We start from the raw sequence: 22144 nt of genomic DNA on the forward strand, positions 1-22144 counted from the left end.
AAGTCATTTGGCAAGTTAGAACAAAATTCATGCTCGCTGCAGAAGAGTTACAGTTTAGGAGTTCATCAAAAATACTTTTAGAAATACTGAAAGTAGTTGAAGCAGCAGTCTAACAAATATTCTACAATCACTGAACGATGTCAGATTGGCAGCAAACATGTGAACTGAAGAAGTTTATGTTGTGTTGAGGAACTGGTCGGTTGAGCCGGAAACTTAAGAGAGTCGTTGCTCTAGATGAGATGAGCTGAGAAAATCTCTCCGTAAAAGATAAGGAGATGAAAACAGTGCAGTCATCAGTGGTCAGCGGTTGACCGACCGCCCGACCGCCCGACCGACCTACTGACAACCGACCGCCCGACCGCCCGACCGACCTACTGACAACCGACCGCCCGACCGACCGACCGCCTGACAACCGACCGCCCGCCCTCCCGACCGACCTACTGACAACCGACCGCCCGCCCGACCGACCTACTGACAACCGACCAACCGACCGACCGACCTACTGACAACCGACCGCCCGCCCGACCGACCTACTGACAACCGACCGCCCGACCGACCGACCGCCTGACAACCGACCGACCGACCGCCTGACAACCGACCGCCCGACCGCCCGACCGCCCGACCAACCGACTGACAACCAACCGCCCGACCGACCGACCGCCTGACAACCGACCGACTGACAATCGACCGACCGACCGACCGACCGACCAACAGACTGACCGACCGACCGACCGACCATGTGCTCAGTTACTTTAAAAGCTGATCCAGTTGTGGACATGTATTTCATTAGTAGTATTTTTCTAGGGTCTCCTGTTTGTCTGTCCCACTCCTCACCTGATCCTTCAGAGAAAGAGGATGAAGGATGTGACCAGCTGGGTGTCATGGTGGCTTCCTGGTCAGCAACAAGAAGGTTGTTGGTTCAAACCTGCGTGGGTTTTTCTCCACGTGGTCCAACCTCCTCCTACAGTGCAAAGACATAAAGTGTGTTGGAAGTGATGGATTAGTGCCCCCCCTCCCCCCTCTCCCACACACACACACACTCACTCGCTCACACACACACACACAGCTAAAGCTGTTCTGTGATCCTCTACAGGATCAAGTGGGACTAGATGATGGATGGATAACTGGATGGTCACGGCCAGTAAAGACCTCCTGTGTCCATAAGTGGAGCATTTAGTCTCCACCCAGTCAAACACCTGTCAGTCCTCTACGAGCCTGGTTCAGTGTCAGGTTTCACCTCAGCCAGACGTGAAAAACCACGTGGTTCGAAAAAGGTTTCTTTAAAGTAATTCATGTCACTTTCTGACAAACTCCAACCCTGGTCTCGTTGGTAAAGTGTTGAGTTTGTTCTATCCAACCGGTCAACCTCAATACTAGCACTGTAGCACTAGAACCTCATCACATGACCTCATAAAAGAGTTCGTAGCTTCAGCTCTGTAAAATGGTTCCGATCCAGAAGTGTCTTCAGCTGCAATACCAGCGAGTGCCACTAGAGGTCGGCTCCAAAAAGCCTCCGGCTCCATAGACTCCCATTCAACTTCTCTCATCAAATCCAAAGTGAATAAAATGTGTCCATCAGTTATCTCGGTGTTGTTAGCTAAAGTCACTCCTTCTTATTAGTTTTCTGGAGGTCCATCTGAAAATAATCCCTCATTCATTAGAAAAGAAGATTCAAGAAGACCTGTTTTTGGGGGCGTGTCTGTTTGATTGACAGGCCTGTGGTGCAGTCAGGTTACAGCTATCGGTGGGTGGGACGTAGTATCGTCAGGTTTCCGATCAGATCGGTCAGATCCACCGCTGGCTCCTCCCCCAGCTCGTCCAAATATGGTCACTTCCTGCTCCGAACCGCTCCGAACTAGCAAGATGGTGACGAACAGAATCTGAACTGGAGGATTCATAACGTTCACAAACCAACGATGACATCACTGATGGATGATGACATCACTGATGGATGATGGTTGGTCTGAACATGGTGCAGAGGGTGGGACACATCGTCCACGACTGAGGAGTTTTATCAGCTCCAGGCCTTCTGAATAAATCTAAAAGTAAAGGCAAAGTACCCGTTGTTGTTGTTCTGGTGTTGCACTCTTCAACTTCACACAGCTCCTGGTACATGATTGGCTCTTTTGTCTCTGGGAACCCCAAATCGGTCCCTTTATCTGTCTCCCTCAAAAACACACCAACAGTCAGGCAGCCAATGTATTTACACTCATGAGAAGAAGCAGGATTTACATGCTGCAGCAACACGCAATCAAAGGTGCTGCTTTTTTTCTCTGACAGTGCTTTGACTTGGAAGATTGAAATGTACGGAGACGTAATTGTCCTGATTCAAAGAGACCTATTAATCAGACTTGTTTGACTTGTGTTAACACATTCTTAACACAGCTGTGAGCTGTTAGATATGATACGAGTGTACACAGTGAGGAACCAGAGGCCGGCAAAACCGACCACCACGGCAGGATCGCTATGAAAATGACCAAAAATCAAATGCAGGTGTATTTGTTTTTCTGTTACACCTGTGACCACATTGACACAATGCTTCTCAGCGATTGCAATGTTTAAAAAAACAACAACACAGCAACTAAATGAAAGACGTTTGCATATTTGACTGTGCAGCTAGTCACTCAATACCCAGAGACAAGATGTGACCCTGAACACAACCGCCACACATACTCCTTCAAAATCATGTTGATTCCTGGAATATTACAGCGGTCGTTCTGGCTTTAGGGCCGTAAGTCCTATTTAGTTGTTTATCTAAATATGTATTTTTGTAAAATGAAAAAAATCAATACCAGAAATGTGATGAGATATTATCTTTGCTTTGCGGCTTGTGTGGCTAATTTAAACTCTCATTAGTGAGCTGGAGCTGTTGGTGTGTTCGAGGCTTCCAGAGGGACGTGCAGTACCGGGTCATTCATTCTGCTGCAGAACGAAGCAGCCGAACCCACCGAGTCATACAGAACTGCCACATGAAGAACAAGGAGTCCTGAAGCTTGTGGAGCCCTGATGTCGACATCACGGAGTCCGTCTGGGATCACACGAAGACACACAGTCAGCCTGAATCCACAGAACAAGTTCTCCAAGACACTCAGAAACTACCTGATGAGTAAAAACACTCAGCAGATGTGGACCTGATTCAGGTTTATCTCTCTGAAGTTCAGTCAAACATCAAAAACTACCAACTACATTTTTTAGAAGCACCATCTCTTTACTTTTAATGACTAAAACTTCCACACAGAATGTGAAAATGTCCGTTTGTGGTTTGCGGGGAAGTTCTGGTCTGTCAGCAACAGAAATCTCTGATTGCTGCATATTCCAGGTTTAAAACACTTTCTTTTTTTTTTATTTTATTCACTTTATTAATCCCCGAGGGGAAATGTCTTCACTACAGCAGGGGGGCTCTCAGGGGGGAGCTGCTGCAGCAGGCTGCCACTAGCTCGGCGCCAGGTAACCTGACCTGAGGTGCATGTTTTTGGATGATGGGAGGAAGCCGGAGAACCCGGAGAGAACCCACGCAAGCACAGGGAGAACATGCAAACTCCGCACAGAAAGGCCCAGGACCGGATTCAAACCCGGAACCTTTTTGCTGTGAGGTGACAGTGCTCACCACTGCACCACCGTGCCACCCGAATGTTTATTATTATTATTATTATTATTATTATTACAAAATATTAGATAAAGTCAGGTTTCTCCATCTTTCCATAATGAGTGAAAATGAAACTGTTGTAAATGAAAGAATGTCTCATATTTTCTTCTCTGTAATTAATGATGAATAGACTGACATCATTCATTTTTAGTTGGGATGATTTAGTTAGAAATCCACAGAAATGCAGTTGTTTGCTGTGCAGCTGAACAGAGACAGGACGGAGACCCGGGGGTGTGAAGGAGGACATGCAACACAAAGTCTGGGTTATTAAAGACAATTTCATAGAAAGTTATTATTTCTTTGATGAGTAACGTTGGTTCTTTAGGCAGCGATATTTACTGTAAATCAGTCTGTGTGTTTGTTTTACAGACGTACTGTTTTTTTTTTAGTAGGTAGAATATTACAAATGTATATGTACATGACAAACATATAAAGCAAAGTGCTGTTATTGCCTTCGAGACACACGTGTATCTGCTACTATGGAAAAAAAAAATCACTTGCCTATATTTGCAGATGAAGTATTGCAATTACAAATCCCACAGGTGATCAAACAGTTTGCAGAGAGCAAACAGAGGTCTGGCTCAGGTACATTGTACCTGCTTTAAACACAGAACCGTACTGTGTATTGAGCAAATGGGTTTGACTCCACAGAGACAGATAAGATATCATTGGACTGCAGCCTGGACCACCGACCCAATACAAAGCAGACACAGACATGAATGCTTCTGGCCATCGGACCGTCGGCTTTACATTTTTACAACCTTTCGACGTTCGACTTTCTGCTTACAAGTTCATGGTTTCATCCTTTTTTTTATGACTCTTCTTCTGAGCAGACTGGAACCTGGACAACAGGAGGTGAGGAGCTCGGGGACTTTTGCTGCGTTCAGACGTTGTCGTATTCACAAGAAGAGTGCGTATGAGCGGCGCCCCCTGGTGGTGTTCACCACGTCACAACTCAGTTTTCTATCAGCCTCGAGTTCACGAGTTGTGACGTGTTTGTTTACAGAAAGGTCAGAGGTCATGGAAGTTCATGTTTGGTTGGATGTTCAGCTGATATATTGTAGTTTTATTCACGTAGAGTTTTGTCGTCATAACTTAGATAACAGCCTACATCTGAAGAACATGTTGACCTTCCCGACGGCCTCATCTTTTCCCTCTGTGTCTTTCTAGTTACTGTTAGCTTGATAAACTGTTAGCCTCTGTGGCTTCTAGACGCCGTTCACGTTGGTGTTGCCTAGCAACGGTGCTTTTTAACGACTTAACCAGTTAAACACCAAGCCTACGGTGCACACGGTGTCCCATGCTGTAACCATGCATCCCCACTTTTAGGTCATGACCCACTAGTTGAGAAACACCAGTTTCTTTTTTTTTTTACTTAAAACCCCAGCAGAGTGTTGGACTGTCTGGAGGAGGTTTTGGTTCTGACCCATCTCCCTATCCTTGAAAACTTATTTCTATTCATGATTATTGAGGCCATCGTGCTCTTCGGAGAACTCAAAGCTTTCAAAAAGGATATGAACTCTCTCCCAGATGTGAGGCTCACCTCAACCCTTTGGAGGTCTACAGTGAGTTCACTTCAATTTAGTTATAATTCAATTATACTGATTTTAACTGAACATTAAAGGTCCCTACAACAGAGTTCCTTGGAGTTCATGTGTTGGTGTTTGTTTTTTTGACATGCAATGTAAATTATGAAGTTCCAGACACATCTCAAGGATAGTTACAGCAAATAAGACGCAGCTGAACACATCACAGCAGCGTGTTGCAGCACGGCCAGAACGTTTACAGGAAATTAGAGATTTCAGCTTAAAAAAATAAAACTTAAAAATGTGCAAATGTTTCAGAATATTTTCATATTTGTTGGCATTATAGTTTCAAGAAAGATAACAGAGAAAGGGAAAAAGATTTAAAATAAAAAGACAGAAAAATACATCATAATGCTGCACAGATAAAATGCAGATCAGAATCATAAGGCTTTAGGCTTTTTTTGTTTTAATATATACAAATAACGACAGACTGACGTCACAGTGGGACTACATTGAGGAGGCTTCCTCCATGGAAATCAGACTTGCTTTCGTCATCAACGCAGCGCAACCTACCTTGTTTCCCTACTACTACTTTGGTCCCGCCCTGATCTCTCTGTAACACAAGTAATGTTCTTGTTTTAGTCATTTTATATCATTATAAAAACATTACAATCCCTAATATTACTTAAAGTGTGATTATTTGATTCACACGTGTATCTTAAAGCCGTATATGACACAGAGAGATACGTCTCGAAGCGTGTCAATCACAGCTGTACGGATCACGGTAGGTTGAGAGCGCAGAGCCTTTCCACGTCACTGTTTAGCGGAGCGGCTACTGAGTGCTACTGGAAGAGCTCACGGTCCTCCGCGATGGAGCATCTCACCGGGGCCTCCGTGGACCAGTAGTGTTGGGACACATGCCGCTGTCCTCCAGAGGGATGTCCCACTTCGTTACTTCGTCTCTTCGTGTCGTGAAACTGAACTTCGGTCTTCTTCGGTCACCGTTGGCCGACTAGCCTGCTAGCTGCATTAGCTCCAGCAGATCCTCACGAAGCAGCAGCCACGAACAGGTAAGATGTTCCTCAGCAGACCAGCGGGGTGCACACTGAGAGGACACACTGAGAGGACACACTGAGAGGACACACTGAGAGGACACACTGAGAGGACAAACACCTCCAGCCGGGGGACGCGCTAGCATGTGTAGCCAGCTAGCTCCGCTGTCAGCTGATCGCTCCTGTTCATACAAACACGACAGCATGTTCATAGATATTAATAACAACAACAACAACAACAACAACAATAATAATAATAATAAAGGCGTATTGTCGTCATGTTTTCCTTCAATCCCGACTGACTGTCAACCAGTTGTCTCTTAATGGACACGAGCTAATCTAATTAGCCGGTTAGCACCGTGCTACATCTCAGCATCTGTCTGTTAGCGCGATGTTGTGTTGATTTAATAACAATAATAACAACAACAACAACAACAACAACAATGATAATAACAACAATGATAATGATAATAACAACAATAATAACAATAATAATAACAATGATAATAACAATGATAATAATAACAACAATAATAATGATAGTAACAACAACAATAATAACAATAATAATGATAACAACAACAATAATAATGATAATAACAATGATAATAACAACAATAATAATAACAATGATAATAACAATAATAATAATGATAATAATAACAACAATAATAACAACGATAATAATAATAATAATAATGATAATAACAATGATAATAATAACAACAATAATAATAACAATAATAATGATAATAACAATGATAATAATAATAACAATAATAATAACAATAATAATAATGATAATAACAACGATAATAATAACAACAATAATAACAATAATAATAACAATGATAATAACAATGATAATAACAACAATAATAATGATAGTAACAACAACAATAATAACAATAATAATGATAATAACAATGATAATAATAACAACAATAATAATAACAATAATAATGATAATAACAATGATAATAATAATAACAATAATAATAACAATAATAATAATGATAATAACAACGATAATAATAACAACAATAATAACAATGATAATAACAATGATAATAATAACAACAATAATAATGATAGTAACAACAACAATAATAACAATAATAATGATAATAACAACAACAATAATAACAATAATAATGATAATAACAACGATAATAATAACAACAATAATAACAATGATAATAATAATAATAATAATGATAATAATAACAACAATAATAACAACGATAATAATAATAATAATGATAATAACAATGATAATAATAACAACAATAATAACAACAATAATAATAACAATAATAATGATAATAACAATGATAATAATAATAACAATAATAATAATGATAATAACAATGATAATGATAATAACAATGATAATAATAACAATAATGATAATAATAATAACAATAATGATAAACTTTATTTGTAGAGCACCTTTCATACAAGAAATGCAGATTAAAGTGCTTCACAGTAAGAAAATCACCTGCAGTGTTTCACATAGAAACAGATATTTATATATAAATATATATTTAGTTTTATATATATATATAAATATATATATAAATATATATATATTTATATATATATATATATAAATATATATATAAACAGATATAAAGGAACATTTAAAATATAGAAAAGACATTGAAGATACATGAGAACAGATCAAATGCATCAAATTAAACACAAATAGAGTTAAAATATAAAATAAACACTATGCATTTTAAAGGCGCGGTAGTTCAGGAGCAGCTAGTTAAAAGCTGAAGTAAACAGATGTGTTTTTATCTTTCTTTTAAAAGTGTTAATTGAGCTGATATCTAACAGATAGTTTGTTCTGAATCTCCAGTTTTCTTCTGTCCGTTGCTAAGAAACCTCCAATAAACCATCAGCAGATGATCTCCGTGTTCCTGAAGGCTCATAGTTCACCAGAGATGATGTAACGTTGCATTGCAGAACGATTCATATTCAACACGTGACGATTTGTTTTGAAATGTGATTGGTGGTTTCTTTATTTGTGATATTGAGACATTCAGCTGCTTCTTATCAGCTGTCAATCACCTCTGAGAGGAGAGCAGGAGGTCAGATTTACAATATGCAGTGATTCATGACCTTCATGAGAATCATGACCTTCATGAGCAGCATCATGAACTTCATGAGCATCATGAACTTCATGAGCAGCATCATGACCTTCATGAGCAGCATCATGACCTTCATGAGCAGCATCATGAACTTCATGAGCAGCATCATGACCTTCATGAGCAGCATCATGAACTTCATGAGCAGCATCATGACCTTCATGAGCAGCATCATGACCTTCATGAGCAGCATCATGACCTTCATGAGCAGCATCATGACCTTCATGAGCAGCATCATGACCTTCATGAGCAGCATCATGACCTTCATGAGCAGCATCATGACCTTCATGAGCAGCATGAACTTCATGAGCAGCATCATGAAGTTCATGATCATCATGAACTTCATGAGCAGCATCATGACCTTCATGAGCAGCATCATGAACTTCATGAGCAGCATGAACTTCATGAGCAGCATCATGACCTTCATGAGCAGCATCATGAACTTCATGAGCATCATGACCTTCATGAGCATCATGTGTAAAAAAAACAAGAAACTCACCTTACAGGATATTGTTTAAAAACTATCTGTTATTGTGAAGATAGTGAAGAGATGGAAACAAGGGATTTGGGGCGAGATGATGAATGAACCTCACATGTCTCACATGTCTCACTCTCTCTCTCTCTCTCTCTCTGTCTCACAGTCTCTCTCTGTCTCTCTCTCTCTCTCTGTCTCTCTCTCTCTCTCTCTCTCTCTGTCTCTCTCTCTCTCTCTGTCTGTCTCTCTGTCTCTCTCTCTCTCTCTGTCTGTCTCTCTCTGTCTCTCTGTCTCAGAGCTTTAGTCTCTGAGGTAACTGTCCACTGCTCCTTAAGATGAGAATGGAAGAAATACATGATGAACTTCCTGGTAGCCATGACGTTACATGACATCATATAGTGATGTCCCCATCGGTGGTGGAGATGGTTCCTGGTTCCTGGTTCCTGGTTCTATGTGAGAGTCGGTCTCACAGCGTGTGTTGTTCTTTCTGCAGAGTTATTCAACTGTCACATTATCTCATGTTATATTCACTGGCTGTACGCCGGGCAGCTGTATTATGTTTAATAATATAATATCAGACGGCAGCTCAACGTCTCTGGCTCAGCCTGGACTTGAGTATTACCAGCGGTAAGCCCGCCGCCGTGTCCCCACGCTCTCCTCCACCTGCCGTACCTTCATCTGTGGAGGATTTCCAATCGGCTGCTTAGCCTGAATTTAAAATAATGTGGCCTCTCCACTCGCACATCTTCCTGGGAAGTGAGAGTATTATCTAGCATGACTTCCATGACACGAGGAACGAGGTTAATCCAACCATTTTGCGCCATCGTGCCAGTCAAATATGAACAGCATGTGGTTGTGATTGTGTTTGGTTATCCATATTGGTTCCAGGCGTCGTGGAGGCCGACATGGAGATGTGCCGTTGGCTTCGTAGATCCGACGTGTCTTTCAGGGTGACAGTTCGTACACTTTCCACTGAATTGATTCATGCGTGCTGTCCCATAGGGATGTTTGCACCATAATGCATTTGGATTACTTTTATTGGGTAACACGGGTTCTCTGCAAGATTATTATTGTTTATTATAAATATTGGTACAATTAAAAGTATTTACTCACCTGCTTCTTTTGATACAGTTAACAATATTTACTTCAGGATGCTGATGACCTGCAAATATGAGCTCCTGTTTGTCCCTTTGGATCAGGTTGTCTGCTGTGTTGGTTTCCCCTTAAATTAAAAGCAGGTATGAGACATCGGTAGCTTTTAAATCAGAGGTTGACTGACTGATTATTGGGTTTGACCATCAACCGGTGCCGCTAGGACAGTATGGCATTTTAGGATTTTATGAGACTGGACGTGGAGGATGTTCAGTTAATTTATCCCCACATTAGTGATCTCTTGAATATGAGCGGGTCGTTTGGCTCTAAAACATTAATAAATCTAGATATAGATCTGTCTCTTCTGTTTATAGCTGCAACAGCAGCGACAGCTGACTTGGTGAAAACAACAGAACGATGCTCCGCCGAATTTTTATTTCTCTCCCAAGTTCTTCGTGCTTGAGGACCCAATCACGTGTAAAACACTCTTTAATCCAGCGGATGTCACGAGGGAGCGCCGTAACTTCAAGAATAGCACGACAGCCCTGGTTAGACAGGGTTTGGTAATCTCATTGGCAGAAGCAGACAAAAGTTCCTGTTTTGGAAATATATATAAAAAAAGACGAAACAACTGTCACATTTCCTGCCCACAGTCGTGGTTTATTAGGTTAGGTTAGGTTAGGTAGTTACTTTATTAATCCCCGAGGGGAAATTATTAATGTTCAGATACACACTAAACAGCTCATCAGGGACTAAAAGAAATAAATCCTCTCCCAAACTCTCTGGACTGATGCTGGTTAAACGGGTCAGGAATCACAACGGTGTTTTTTTTTATTGTTTCATGTCATATGATGTAGTTATTCTCCTGGACTGGAGGCACTCTGCAGTTATTCAAAATCATTCCTGCTATATTCCAGCATCTTTTTGATGCCGTTGAAAGTATTTGTGTAGGTGAACTATAAATGTTGAATACGTTGTTCAAACACGGTTATATTCTCTAGGTGTGCCATATTATATTGTTTACAATGATGGTGCGATTAGTTTTAACAGGGACAAAACAAATTAATATCTTGATAACGGCACTAGTCCAATTAGGGAACTTTTATTTTGAAGGCAGCACAGTGTAAAAATAAGTGAGTGTGTTCAATAAGCTGCAGCAGCAGCCCCGCCCACAGCTGGAGGACAAACACATCTGGTTTCTCCTGTTTCTCCTATCGGCCTCTGTCCATTTTGGTTTTGTACCTCAAAACAAGTTGAGAAGAATTCAACAAGTATTTTAGTTTCTGCATCTCAATTAAAAGGAGAAAGTGAAAATATGAGTTGTTCACTCATTTCTGCCACTTTGAATTTAATCCCATAAACTATGAAAACGTGTCTCTGCCTAAATTGAGTGCTTTTATCTGCCTGGTGGGCCTCCAGAGGAGAGTTAGAGTTTTCTGAACTAAACAGACTGTTCTAGCTCTTCTATTAATTAATTTATATATATATCCGGAAAGTATTCACAGCGCTTCACTTTTTACACATTTTGTTATATTACAGATTTATTCCAAAATGTATTAAATTAATTTTCCCTCAAAATTCTACACACAATACCCCATAATGACAACGTGAAATAAAAATGTTTTGAAATTTTTGCAAATCCATTAAAAATCAAAAACGAAAAAAAAAAAAAAAAAAAAAAAAAAAAATCACATGTACATAAGTATTCACAGCCTTTTCCATTACACCCAACATTGAGCTCAGGTGCTTCCTGTTTCCACTGATCATCCTTGAAATGTTTCTACAACTTGATTGGAGTCCACCTGGTAAATTCAGTTGATTGGACATGATTTGGAAAGACACACACCGTCTATATAAGGTCCCACAGTGGACATGTCAGAGCACAAACCAAGACATGAAGTCCAAAGAATTGTCTGTAGACCTCCGAGACAGGATTGTATGGAGGTTCAGATCTGGGGAAGGTTACAGAAACATTTCTGCAGCATTGAAGGTCCCAATGACCACAGTGGCCTCCATCATCTGTAAATGGAAGAAGTTTGAACCACCAGGACTCTTCCTGGAGTCGGCCCCCCGGACAAACTGAGCGATCGGGGGAGAAGGGCCTCAGTCAGGGAGGTGACCAAGAACCCGATGGTCACTCTGACAGAGCTCCAACGTTGCTCTGTGAAGAGAGGAGAACCTTCCAGAAGGACAACCATCTCTGCAGCACTCCACCAAGCAGGCCTGTATGGTAGAGTTGCCAGACGGAGGCCACTCCTCAGTAAAAGGCTCATGACAGCCCACCTGGAGTTTACCAAAAGACACCTGAAGGACTGTCAGACCATGAGAAACTAAATTCTCTGGTCTGATGAAACAAAGATTGGACTCTTTGGCCTGAATGCCAAGCGTCATGTTTGGAGGAAACCAGGCACCGCTCATCACCTGGCCAACACCATCTCTACGGTGGAGCATGGTGGTGGCAGCATCATGCTGTGGGGATGTTTTTCAGCAGCAGGAACTGGGAGACTAGTCAGGATGGAGGGAAAGATGAATGCAGCAATGTACAGAGACATCCTTGATGAAAACCTTCTCCAGAGCGCTCTGGACCTCAGACTGGGGCGAAGGTTCATCTTCCAACAGGACAACGACCCGAAGCACACAACCAAGATAACAAAGGAATGTCTTCGGGACAACTCTGTGAATGTCTTTGAGTGTCCCAGGCAGAGCCCAGACTTGAACCCGATTGAACATCTCTTTAGAGATCTGAAGATGTCTGAGCACCGACGCTCCCCATCCAACCTGATGGAGCTTGAGAGGTCCTGCAAAGAAGAACGGGAGAAACTGCCCAAGAATAGGAGCCAAGCTTATAGCATCATACTCAAAAAGACTTGAGGCTGTAAGTTCTGCCAAAGGTGCTTCAACAAAGTATTGAGCAAAGACTGTGAATACTTATGTACGTGTTATATTTTCGTTCTTTATTTTTAATAGATTTGCAAAAATGTTAAACAAACTATTTTCACTTTGTCATTATGGGATATTGCGTGTAGAATTTTGAGGAAAAAAATGAATTTAATCCATTTAGGAATAAAGCTGTAACAACAAAATGTGTAAAAAGTGAAGCGCTGTGAATACTTTCCGGATACACTATATATATATATATATATATATATATATATAAAATTAGTATTTTTGTCCATATTGCTCAGCCCTAACTTGAAGGGAACTCGTCCTGCCCTGACTTCTGGACATCATTGACCGTCTCCTGTTCTTTTTTTCCCCACCAGGAAAGCAGCAGGATGGACAAGAACATCCACATCATCCAGGGTGAAATCAGCACGGTGGTCGGAGCGATAAAGAGGAACTCCAGATGGAATACTCACACTCCCCTCGTAAGTACAGCACAAGTGCTCACTGATGGGGAGGCTGACTGCTGCAATAGGAAACCAGGGGGAAGGTTGAGCTGAGCTGTTTCCTGTGATCACGGTCTCAGGGCTGGACGGAGGCAGTTGAAGTAGTCAACTTGTTCATTTACGTGTGCACCTCAGCAGACCAGCAGCAGAGCCTCCAACGTTAGCATACCTAGTTCAGGTCGGGTGCATTAAACAGCTGCAGAGACTTTGTCCTGAATTTGACACGTTTGGGGTGGAAATGTTTGATTAATTAACTGATCTTGTTGTCTTTTATGGGGTCAGAGTTAGCCGAGATAAAACACTAGTTGAGGTTAGATTCACTAACAATATCAAAATGACTATTGGCTTGAGTGGAACTATTAAAATATACTGTAATAAGTTGTGTCAATCATGAGTCAGCAGGTTGGGCACTTCGTCAGAGGCAGAAGATAATAATAATAATAATCATAATAATAATCATAATAATAATCAATGGTTTGTACGTGTTGATGCTGATGCATGTCTCTGCCCAGGATGAGGAGCAGGACCCGCTACTGCACAGCTTCAGTCACCTCAAGGACATTCTCAACAGCATACCAGGTGAGTGTGTGTGAGGTGATGAGATCCGATCAGTCTGAACCCGACCGGTCTGAACCCGGTCTGAACCCGACCGGTCTGAACCCGGTCTGAACCCGGTGTCTGAACCCAACCGGTCTGAACCCGGTCTGAACCCGACCGGTTTGAACCCAACCGGTCTGAACCCGGTGTCTGAACCCAACCGGTCTGAACCCGGTCTGAACCCAACCGGTCTGAACCCGGTCTGAACACCGCAGATCAAACTGTTTGACTGACAGCTTCCAACACCAGCCTGAATGAACCGACCCAAACAGACAGATGTTAAAAACAGTGACATGCTGGCTCCCCCTGAGTTTTTTGAACCGGCCGGTTGCTGTCGGATACACACAACCTCCAGGTAAATATTGGTGGTGACATGCAACAGTCAAAACTTGTTATTTCAACCAAAACTGGAATGAAATATTCTGCTGGCTTTAATTGGAACTGCACAAAATAGAACAGATGTGAAAGCAGCTGTAATCTGTAATAATACGTATTAAATTAGTAACTTTGAAGTGAAGTGTGATTCTGTCACGGTATTTTTTTGGTCTTTCTATTTTCCTTGTTTTACCTGGATGAACCTCTGGGAGTTCTCAGAGTATATGAAAGATATGTGATCAGGGGTGTTCACGACATTTCCACTGACAAATATATTTGGCCTTTCAAACTTTTTAATATTACCTTGCAGCACCTCACGCTGGTTTTCTTCAGTGGATCACTTTAAGACATCCCACAGTGTCCCGTTGCTGTATGGTACTTTTATTAAAATGTCCTCATTACAAGAAGAAAAATGTAACCTGGTGTTCAACATTTATCTTAGATACAGAAAAGTATATTGCTCTGCTCCAACGCCTTTATTTTCCCTGCTGTTACTGGAACACCATTTTGATGAAGGTCTGTACTTTGCAGACCTTCACATTAACATTTCACATTAACAAAGACTCATGAAGAAACTTTTTCTTTTGTATAATTCATCTCTGACCGCCACCATGAATGAAACCCTGTCTTCCTGTGGTTGTTGGGGGGACAGCTCTGGGTTGGACTGCTAGCCTGATCAGTTAGCTCATGTTAGCATCCTTGCTGCTTTTGGCAGATACAGGTTTTGAAAATTCAGATATTTTGATCTGATTTTCGTCGCTTTGGGGTCGAGGTTTGTCCATTGAAAGCTTAACTTTGGGGCTTTTATTGCACTTTTTTATTGTTGTGGAGTAACAGTGTGCCGACCCGTCTCCGTCCTCCGCTCTGCTGCAGCTGTGTGAGTGAGACGCCGGCCGGACGCTCATTAAACTCAGAGACCTTCAGTCACATGACAAATAATAGTTACTGGATGTAACTCCAGTTCTACGAGGCAACCTCCCAACACACTGACGGGGAACCACTGGGTAGCAGTCCGGGTGTGTGCACAGAGACATCTTTGATGATTTATAATTTAGGTAGAACATAAGAGCTGGTGTGTGTCGATAGTTGGGCTGACCAATGTTAAAGATGCCACTTTTCATTAGAGTTATAAGAGACATGATGTAAGTCATGACCTTCGGCTGGTTCCAGTTCTGGCAGTTGTTGAGCAGAGCTGCTGCTACGAACATGATTCATGGTTTAATACTTCACATTGGAAAGTATCAGAAATCCACACGGTTCAGGGAACAGGACGAGTTTCATCCTTTTCATCACAACTCAAACAATTTGTGAATAAATCGACTGACAGGAAAACAACCTGCAAATGTTTTGATTATTATTATTATTATCATCATTATTATAACGAGTCCAACATCTGCAGGTCGCAGCTGCTCATCTGGAAACATTTGCTGCTTTCGCTTGATAGGAAATTTTAAATTCACGTGACTTTGGTCTGCGTCTGGGTCCAAACAAGAAATTGGATCCCTCTGGGTGTCATGAAATCCTGTTGGACTTCTTTCATGCCTGACATTTTTAAATCTTTAAGTGTTACCTCATTGGTCAGTTCTCATACACTGTATGTAACACATCATGTGAATGACTGAAGATTCATCCTCCTCAACCTTTACGGCTCCTTCCAATAAATTGTGTCTCATTTTTGTGGCGAAATGTATCAACACAAAATTCAGGATTTCTGTTTGATCATCATAGTTCATAGTTTTCATATTATACATGCAGAGCTGCATTCACAGTTCACATTGCTCACTGAGCTCTCCTCCTGTCATCCCTGGTAGCAGCCACGCCGCCGCTACCTCACTCTTACTGCTCTTACTGCAGCCAGCCTGCACGCTGCAGCTGCATCACTCTTACTGCAGCCAGCCTGCACGCTGCAGCTGCATCACTCTTACTGCAGCCAGCCTGCACGCTGCAGCTGCATCACTCTTACTGCAGCCAGCCTGCACGCTGCAGCTGCATCACTCTTACTGCAGCCAGCCTGCACGCTGCAGCTGCATCACTCTTACTGCAGCCAGCCTGCACGCTGCAGCTGCATCACTCTTACTGCAGCCAGCCTGCATGCTGCAGCTGCATCCCTTGTAGTGATTAAAACCTGTCTCACCCTCGCCAGTCAGCATGCTGCCAGTTAAAAACATCACGGTGTGCATCTCCTGCGCTGCTCTCCCCAGGACACACTTCATACTGACTGAAGACATTAAAATGATGTGATTCACTTCTCTTAAATAACGCTGAGTTTGGGGAGGTCAGAAAATGTATTTAGAGTATTGGTTCAACTGCCTGCAGACTTTGTCAGGTGTCTGAGAGTTCCTCGGGTCACGACGCTGGTCTCGCTGTGATGACCCTCAGCCATCTGCATCGACCCAGCCCGAATAAAAATCATTGTTAGTTCATAGGCAATAATTACAGTAATAAACTGGAACCACACTGAGGATCATCTCCTCTTCTGAGGCCTCGGACAGCGCTGCCAGCTGAAGGTCCATCACGGTGGAGGAGAGGTTCTGGTTCAGGAGTAGTCTGACGTTCAGTATAAGATTCAGCTTTACTGTTCCAACATTTGGAGACCAGACTTGTAAAACTTGCTCTCATAATTGTGACTTATTTCACCATTGGCTAGGATAGAAAATGGACTTTCTCTAGCTTAATCACAATATTACTGAGGATGGTGGACGATCGTGTGCGGGTCCAAATGTCTGTAAAGGCAGCAGTGCCCTCTGAAAGCCCCTCCCCCTCTTCTGAGAGAACCAAGCTGGCTCTGAGGTCAATCCTGCATGTTGTCATGCCTTTGCAATGAGAGTCCTGGCAGCTCCCACAGCCCTCCGACTCCAGTTGTAGACGTTGTGAGCGCTGGGAGAGACGCAACACATGGAGCTGTGCAGAACTAAGCCCCCACCGTGCTGCCTCCCTCCAGGGAATCCCTCTGCCACTGAGATGGACAGGCACTGCTGGCTGAGGAGTAATCCAGCGCTCTGCTTCACCCTCCCCTTTCCTCTCCCTCTCCCCACAACCCCATCACTTCAGCCATCAAATCACCCGAAGTCTGCGCTCCTCTAACCCCACTGACTCCATCACCATTACTGTATTTGACCACAATGGAAGTCTAAAAAGAAATATAATTTTTTTCAGTTTTCTTTTCTTTTCTTTTTTTTTTGTAAGGCATTTGCATGAAGTAATGAGTTCATGTCAAGGATGTTGGAAGGCCTTGTTCGATCCTTAAGCCCAAATCTCTGGTGCCCCCGGCCCCTCCAACATTACGTCCGTGCCCTGATGAGAGCCCAAACGCAGATCAAATAACCGCAGCAGCGCTGCAGCTTCAGAGGCTGATCAATTTGTTTTGTTTTTGCAGCAGCCTATTAGATCTGTGTAGCTCTGCCTCATACAGAAACACTAGATTTTGGTGGGAATTCTTGCGGGTGGGCTGTTTTGCTGCTGCTTTGAGGCTTCGCAGTGGCCCAGCTGTCTGCTTAATGAAAGCCCAGTAATTCCATGCAGGGTGGTGTGTATCTGCTCCCTCTAACAACAACAGCCAACCAGCAAAGGAAGTATGAATCAGTCCCCACAAGGTTTCTCAGCCCTCTCTGTCTTTCTGCTCTCGTTTTCTCTCTCTCTCCATCTTCCTCGGTCTGGTCGAGGGTTTCACTGCTCCGGCGGGGCTCCTCTGTTGTAAATGCTGTGATTGACAGCACCATGTGCCATAGCTGGAGAGCGCTGCAGCTGGAAGTATATCATCTGCAATTTTAGTTGGGTAAATATAGCAGGGAGTCTTGTCAAGCAGAGAGATAAATTGTTGTGGGAAAGGAAGTGTTGTCTCTCTTTTCTGAAGGCAGGAAAAAAAAAAAAAAAAAGTTTTCTTAAAGTCTTGGAAAATATCAGGTCCTCTCTGGCCTCCCAAACAATGAGAGCACAGTCAAAGGAGCCGGGCCAGCGACGGACCATGTGCTGTAATGCCTCAGCTCCACCTTGCTCAGTCAGCCAGGCAAATCAGTCCCAGGACGCAGGAGTCTTCCCTCTGATTTAAATGGAACGGTTTGGATTGAGCCTGATATCTAATGCCCCATCCCTAACCTCATTAGGCCCACATAATTGAGTGCTTTCCACAGCTTTGTGGCCAGCATCTGTCTTTAAATGTGTACTGGCCTGCAGAGAAAGTTGTGTTTTTGCTGTCGTGCACAGGTTCTTTTTAAACTCCTAAAACACAGCGGTACACAGATCATGTTTGGAGTTTAAATAATAAAGCCGGGCAGAAGCCCTCCGATTCGAGTTTTACAGGGTGGAGCAGTGAGGGACGCACGGCGTACTTTATTCTCCAAATACAAGAAGACATGTACTGACGCAAGCATTAGTTCAGTCCCGGACCAAAGTTTTCTATCACGTCTTTCAGGGCTGTAAAGGCCGACGTGAGCATGGCTCTGAAACCTGTGATAAGACTCACATGGAGAATACGCAAGGGTGACAACCTTTCTATAACTGACGTATTGACAGAGGGGCTTTTTTCTTATTGACTTTAGCATTTTGAATTATCAGCCAATGAGCCATTTTTTCCTCTGTTGATATTTCTTGCAGTAGATGACAAAAGGTTTCTTGGTGTTTTTGTTTTGCCTGTAGATTTGAAAAAAGCATACTGTGATCTGTAAATGAGCCAGGCACTGAGATGTGTATCGATAAACCCGAAGATTCTCTGTTTTATTACTGTTTTGATTTGAATCTGTTCTCTTATCCTCAACATATGATCGGGCTTAATGAGAGCTGGTTGGTGACCAGTTGGCTGAATGGACCAGGAGCAGTTGTGCTGACATAAATAACCGTGTTATGTCTCATCTACTGCACACTGGAATTAAAAACAGCAACTGAAAGGGACAAACTGTGTTTAAGATTTAAGTAGTTGCTGTGTAAAATCAGACCTCCCGCTATGAACCCCTAAATATAAGTATGTTATAGAGCTTTATGTATTTGGTGTGTTAGCATGTGAAAGGTGGTTTGCGCTGCAGATTGAGCCTTTGTGTCTGACTGGACGTTGACAGGAGGTCTTTCCCATGAAGGATTGTCATCAAACAGACAAATCTGTCCGTCTCTTGTTGAATAATTCTGTGGATTTATTTCATAGCTTGACTATACCTCAGAGAGTAAAAGAGTGCAGACAACAGCCTTTCATCCTGAAATATATTTCATTTCCTGCTCACCTGCTTTTTTTCTTTCCAGTTGGACCTTTTTATGCAGAAGTCACTGAGCCTCCGACTCTCCAATCTTCCCTTCTTGCCTTCCGCCCTCCTCTCCCATCAGCCCCCTCTGCTGCAGCGAAGGTCAGCTTTCTGACAAGTCTGCAGAAGAAACAGTCTGCTCCTAAATCCCTTCATTTTTATTCATACAAATACAGGTTTAGAGCCCTTTGCAGCCCCCCTGATACACAGCCAGAGTGGCCTTTTGACTGACAGCTTTCGCCTTTTCATCCAGACACTAACGAAATTCAGAAGCACACCTCTAATTGACTCGAATCACCAGCATAGCACCAGAGGTAGATATCAGGAGGCATGACAGTGGATTTGCAGAATGAACATTGCGGAGGATGATTTGATTACTCTCCAGCTGACCTTTACAATAATTATCCTGGTTTCGTCAAAGCAGAGCACAAAGCACGGCTAATTTGGCTTCGGATTGGTCGAAGTATGACAAAACACATTTCTCTTTAATCATGTAGTTGTGAGGCTGCAGCGTGAAACACTCATCGGTTGCACTCTTTTATTTATTCTGTGTTGCAGTTAAATGAAGGCGTTGGAAGTAGAGGGAATGTTTTCCTCCTGTTTCTACGGTCTAATCCGTGCGTTACAGACAACCTCGCTAATTCGGCACATTTCCCCGTCGTGTCCGTCGTCAGGACAGAACACGCACATGCCGTCCACGCTGCTCACTTCAAGGTCAAGTGTACATGTGTGTTGTCTTAGTCCCCGGCTGTGGTCAGGCAGGCGCTGGCGGGCCTCGGGGGGTCGCGGCCACAAGCATTTGGGAACTGGCTGTGGCCTTTTATCCCCCCATTTCCACCCCCACCCCCACCCCCCGTCCTGCTCCCTGCCACCTGATCTCCACACATATATCACTCCCCATCCAAGCGGCATAAGGCAGCTGGCAAATGCCAAGGAAGAAGAACCATAATTCATGTCGCTCAGCTACTTATGCAAATATGTTTACTCATGAAGGCATTCTGAGCAAGAGAATCTGCCTCATGGCGATGCGTCACATGTCTGCAGCACGGCCCGATGCGTGGCATGTCTGCCGCACGGCGATGCGTCACATGTCTGCCACACGGCCCGATGCGTGGCATGTCTGCCGCACGGCCCGATGCGTGGCATGTCTGCCTCATGGCGATGCGTCACATGTCTGCCACACGGCCCGATGCGTGGCATGTCTGCCACACGGCCCGATGCGTGGCATGTCTGCCTCATGGTGATGCGTCACATGTCTGCCACACGGCCCGATGCGTGGCATGTCTGCCGCACGGCCCGATGCGTGGCATGTCTGCCGCACGGCCCGATGCGTCACATGTCTGCCACACGGCCCGATGCGTGGCATGTCTGCCTCATGGCGATGCGTCGCATGTCTGCCACACGGCCCGATGCGTGGCATGTCTGCCTCATGGCGATGCGTCACATGTCTGCCACACGGCCCGATGCGTGGCATGTCTGCCTCATGGCGATGCGTCGCATGTCTGCCACACGGCCCGATGCGTCGCATGTCTGCCACACGGCCCGATGCGTCGCATGTCTGCCTCATGGCGATGCGTCACATGTCTGCCGCACGGCCCGATGCGTCGCATGTCTGCCTCATGGCGATGCGTCACATGTCTGCCACACGGCCCGATGCGTGGCATGTCTGCCTCATGGCGATGCGTCACATGTCTGCCACACGGCCCGATGCGTGGCATGTCTGCCTCATGGCGATGCGTCACATGTCTGCCGCACGGCCCGATGCGTCGCATGTCTGCCGCACGGCCCGATGCGTCGCATGTCTGCCGCACGGCCCGATGCGTCGCATGTCTGCCGCACGGCCCGATGCGTCGCATGTCTGCCGCACGGCCCGATGCGTGGCATGTCTGCAGCACGGCCCGATGCGTGGCATGTCTGCAGCACGGCCCGATGCGTCGCATGTCTGCAGCACGGCCCGATGCGTGGCATGTCTGCAGCACGGCCCGATGCGTGGCATGTCTGCAGCACGGCCCGATGCGTCGCATGTCTGCAGCACGGCCCGATGCGTGGCATGTCTGCAGCACGGCCCGATGCGTCGCAGCTCTAAGCAGGAGATTACGGGTCAGAGTCTCGTTCCTGCTGTCACTGTTATGATACAAGACAATAAACCGGGCGGCTGGAGTCGGCACGGAGATTCAGGTGCATCGATACATGAGGCCTTTATAGTTGTGATTATGTGCATAGGAAACCAGTGACCAGTGATTATACCCATTATTGATCAATCAGATTGATTTCTGGATTATTTAATTGGTTTGTCAGATGGTTACTGTCATAGAGGCAATTTGATTTTAGTCTCATAAACATTCTGAACTTCAAAGATATTCAGGTTTTTTATATCATAGAAATGAAGACATGGAAAAGCATCTTTACAGTTAAGAAGCTGGAACTATTTTGGCATTAGTGCATGAACAATTAATGAAGTTTATTATTGGAATTGTTTCTTTGTCAATAAAACTAGTTGACTAGTCCCAGTCTAAGATATTACTCTATCAAGAAACCAGCAGTAAAAATAACAGACTATGAAACACAAACGACAAAATCACAAAGTTGCGTTTTAAACTGTTATAAAAAA

General features: G+C 43.8%; 1 protein-coding gene across 1 annotated transcript in view; it reads left to right on the forward strand.

Moving 5' to 3' along the window:
* The first annotated feature begins 5974 nt into the window (after positions 1–5974).
* The window catches only part of gbf1 (golgi brefeldin A resistant guanine nucleotide exchange factor 1), an 82857-nt gene continuing 66687 nt past the window's right edge, over positions 5975–22144 (forward strand). The window contains 3 exon segments of the mRNA XM_069174643.1: positions 5975–6242; positions 13208–13312; positions 13846–13912. Of these exon segments, the coding sequence (XP_069030744.1) occupies positions 13220–13312; positions 13846–13912 (160 nt within the window). The 5' untranslated portion in view covers positions 5975–6242; positions 13208–13219.

Source organism: Embiotoca jacksoni, unplaced genomic scaffold, assembly GCF_022577435.1.
Source record: "Embiotoca jacksoni isolate LCO1_2020_lvr unplaced genomic scaffold, fEmbJac1.0.p SCAF_60, whole genome shotgun sequence".
Taxonomy (NCBI): domain Eukaryota; kingdom Metazoa; phylum Chordata; class Actinopteri; family Embiotocidae; genus Embiotoca; species Embiotoca jacksoni.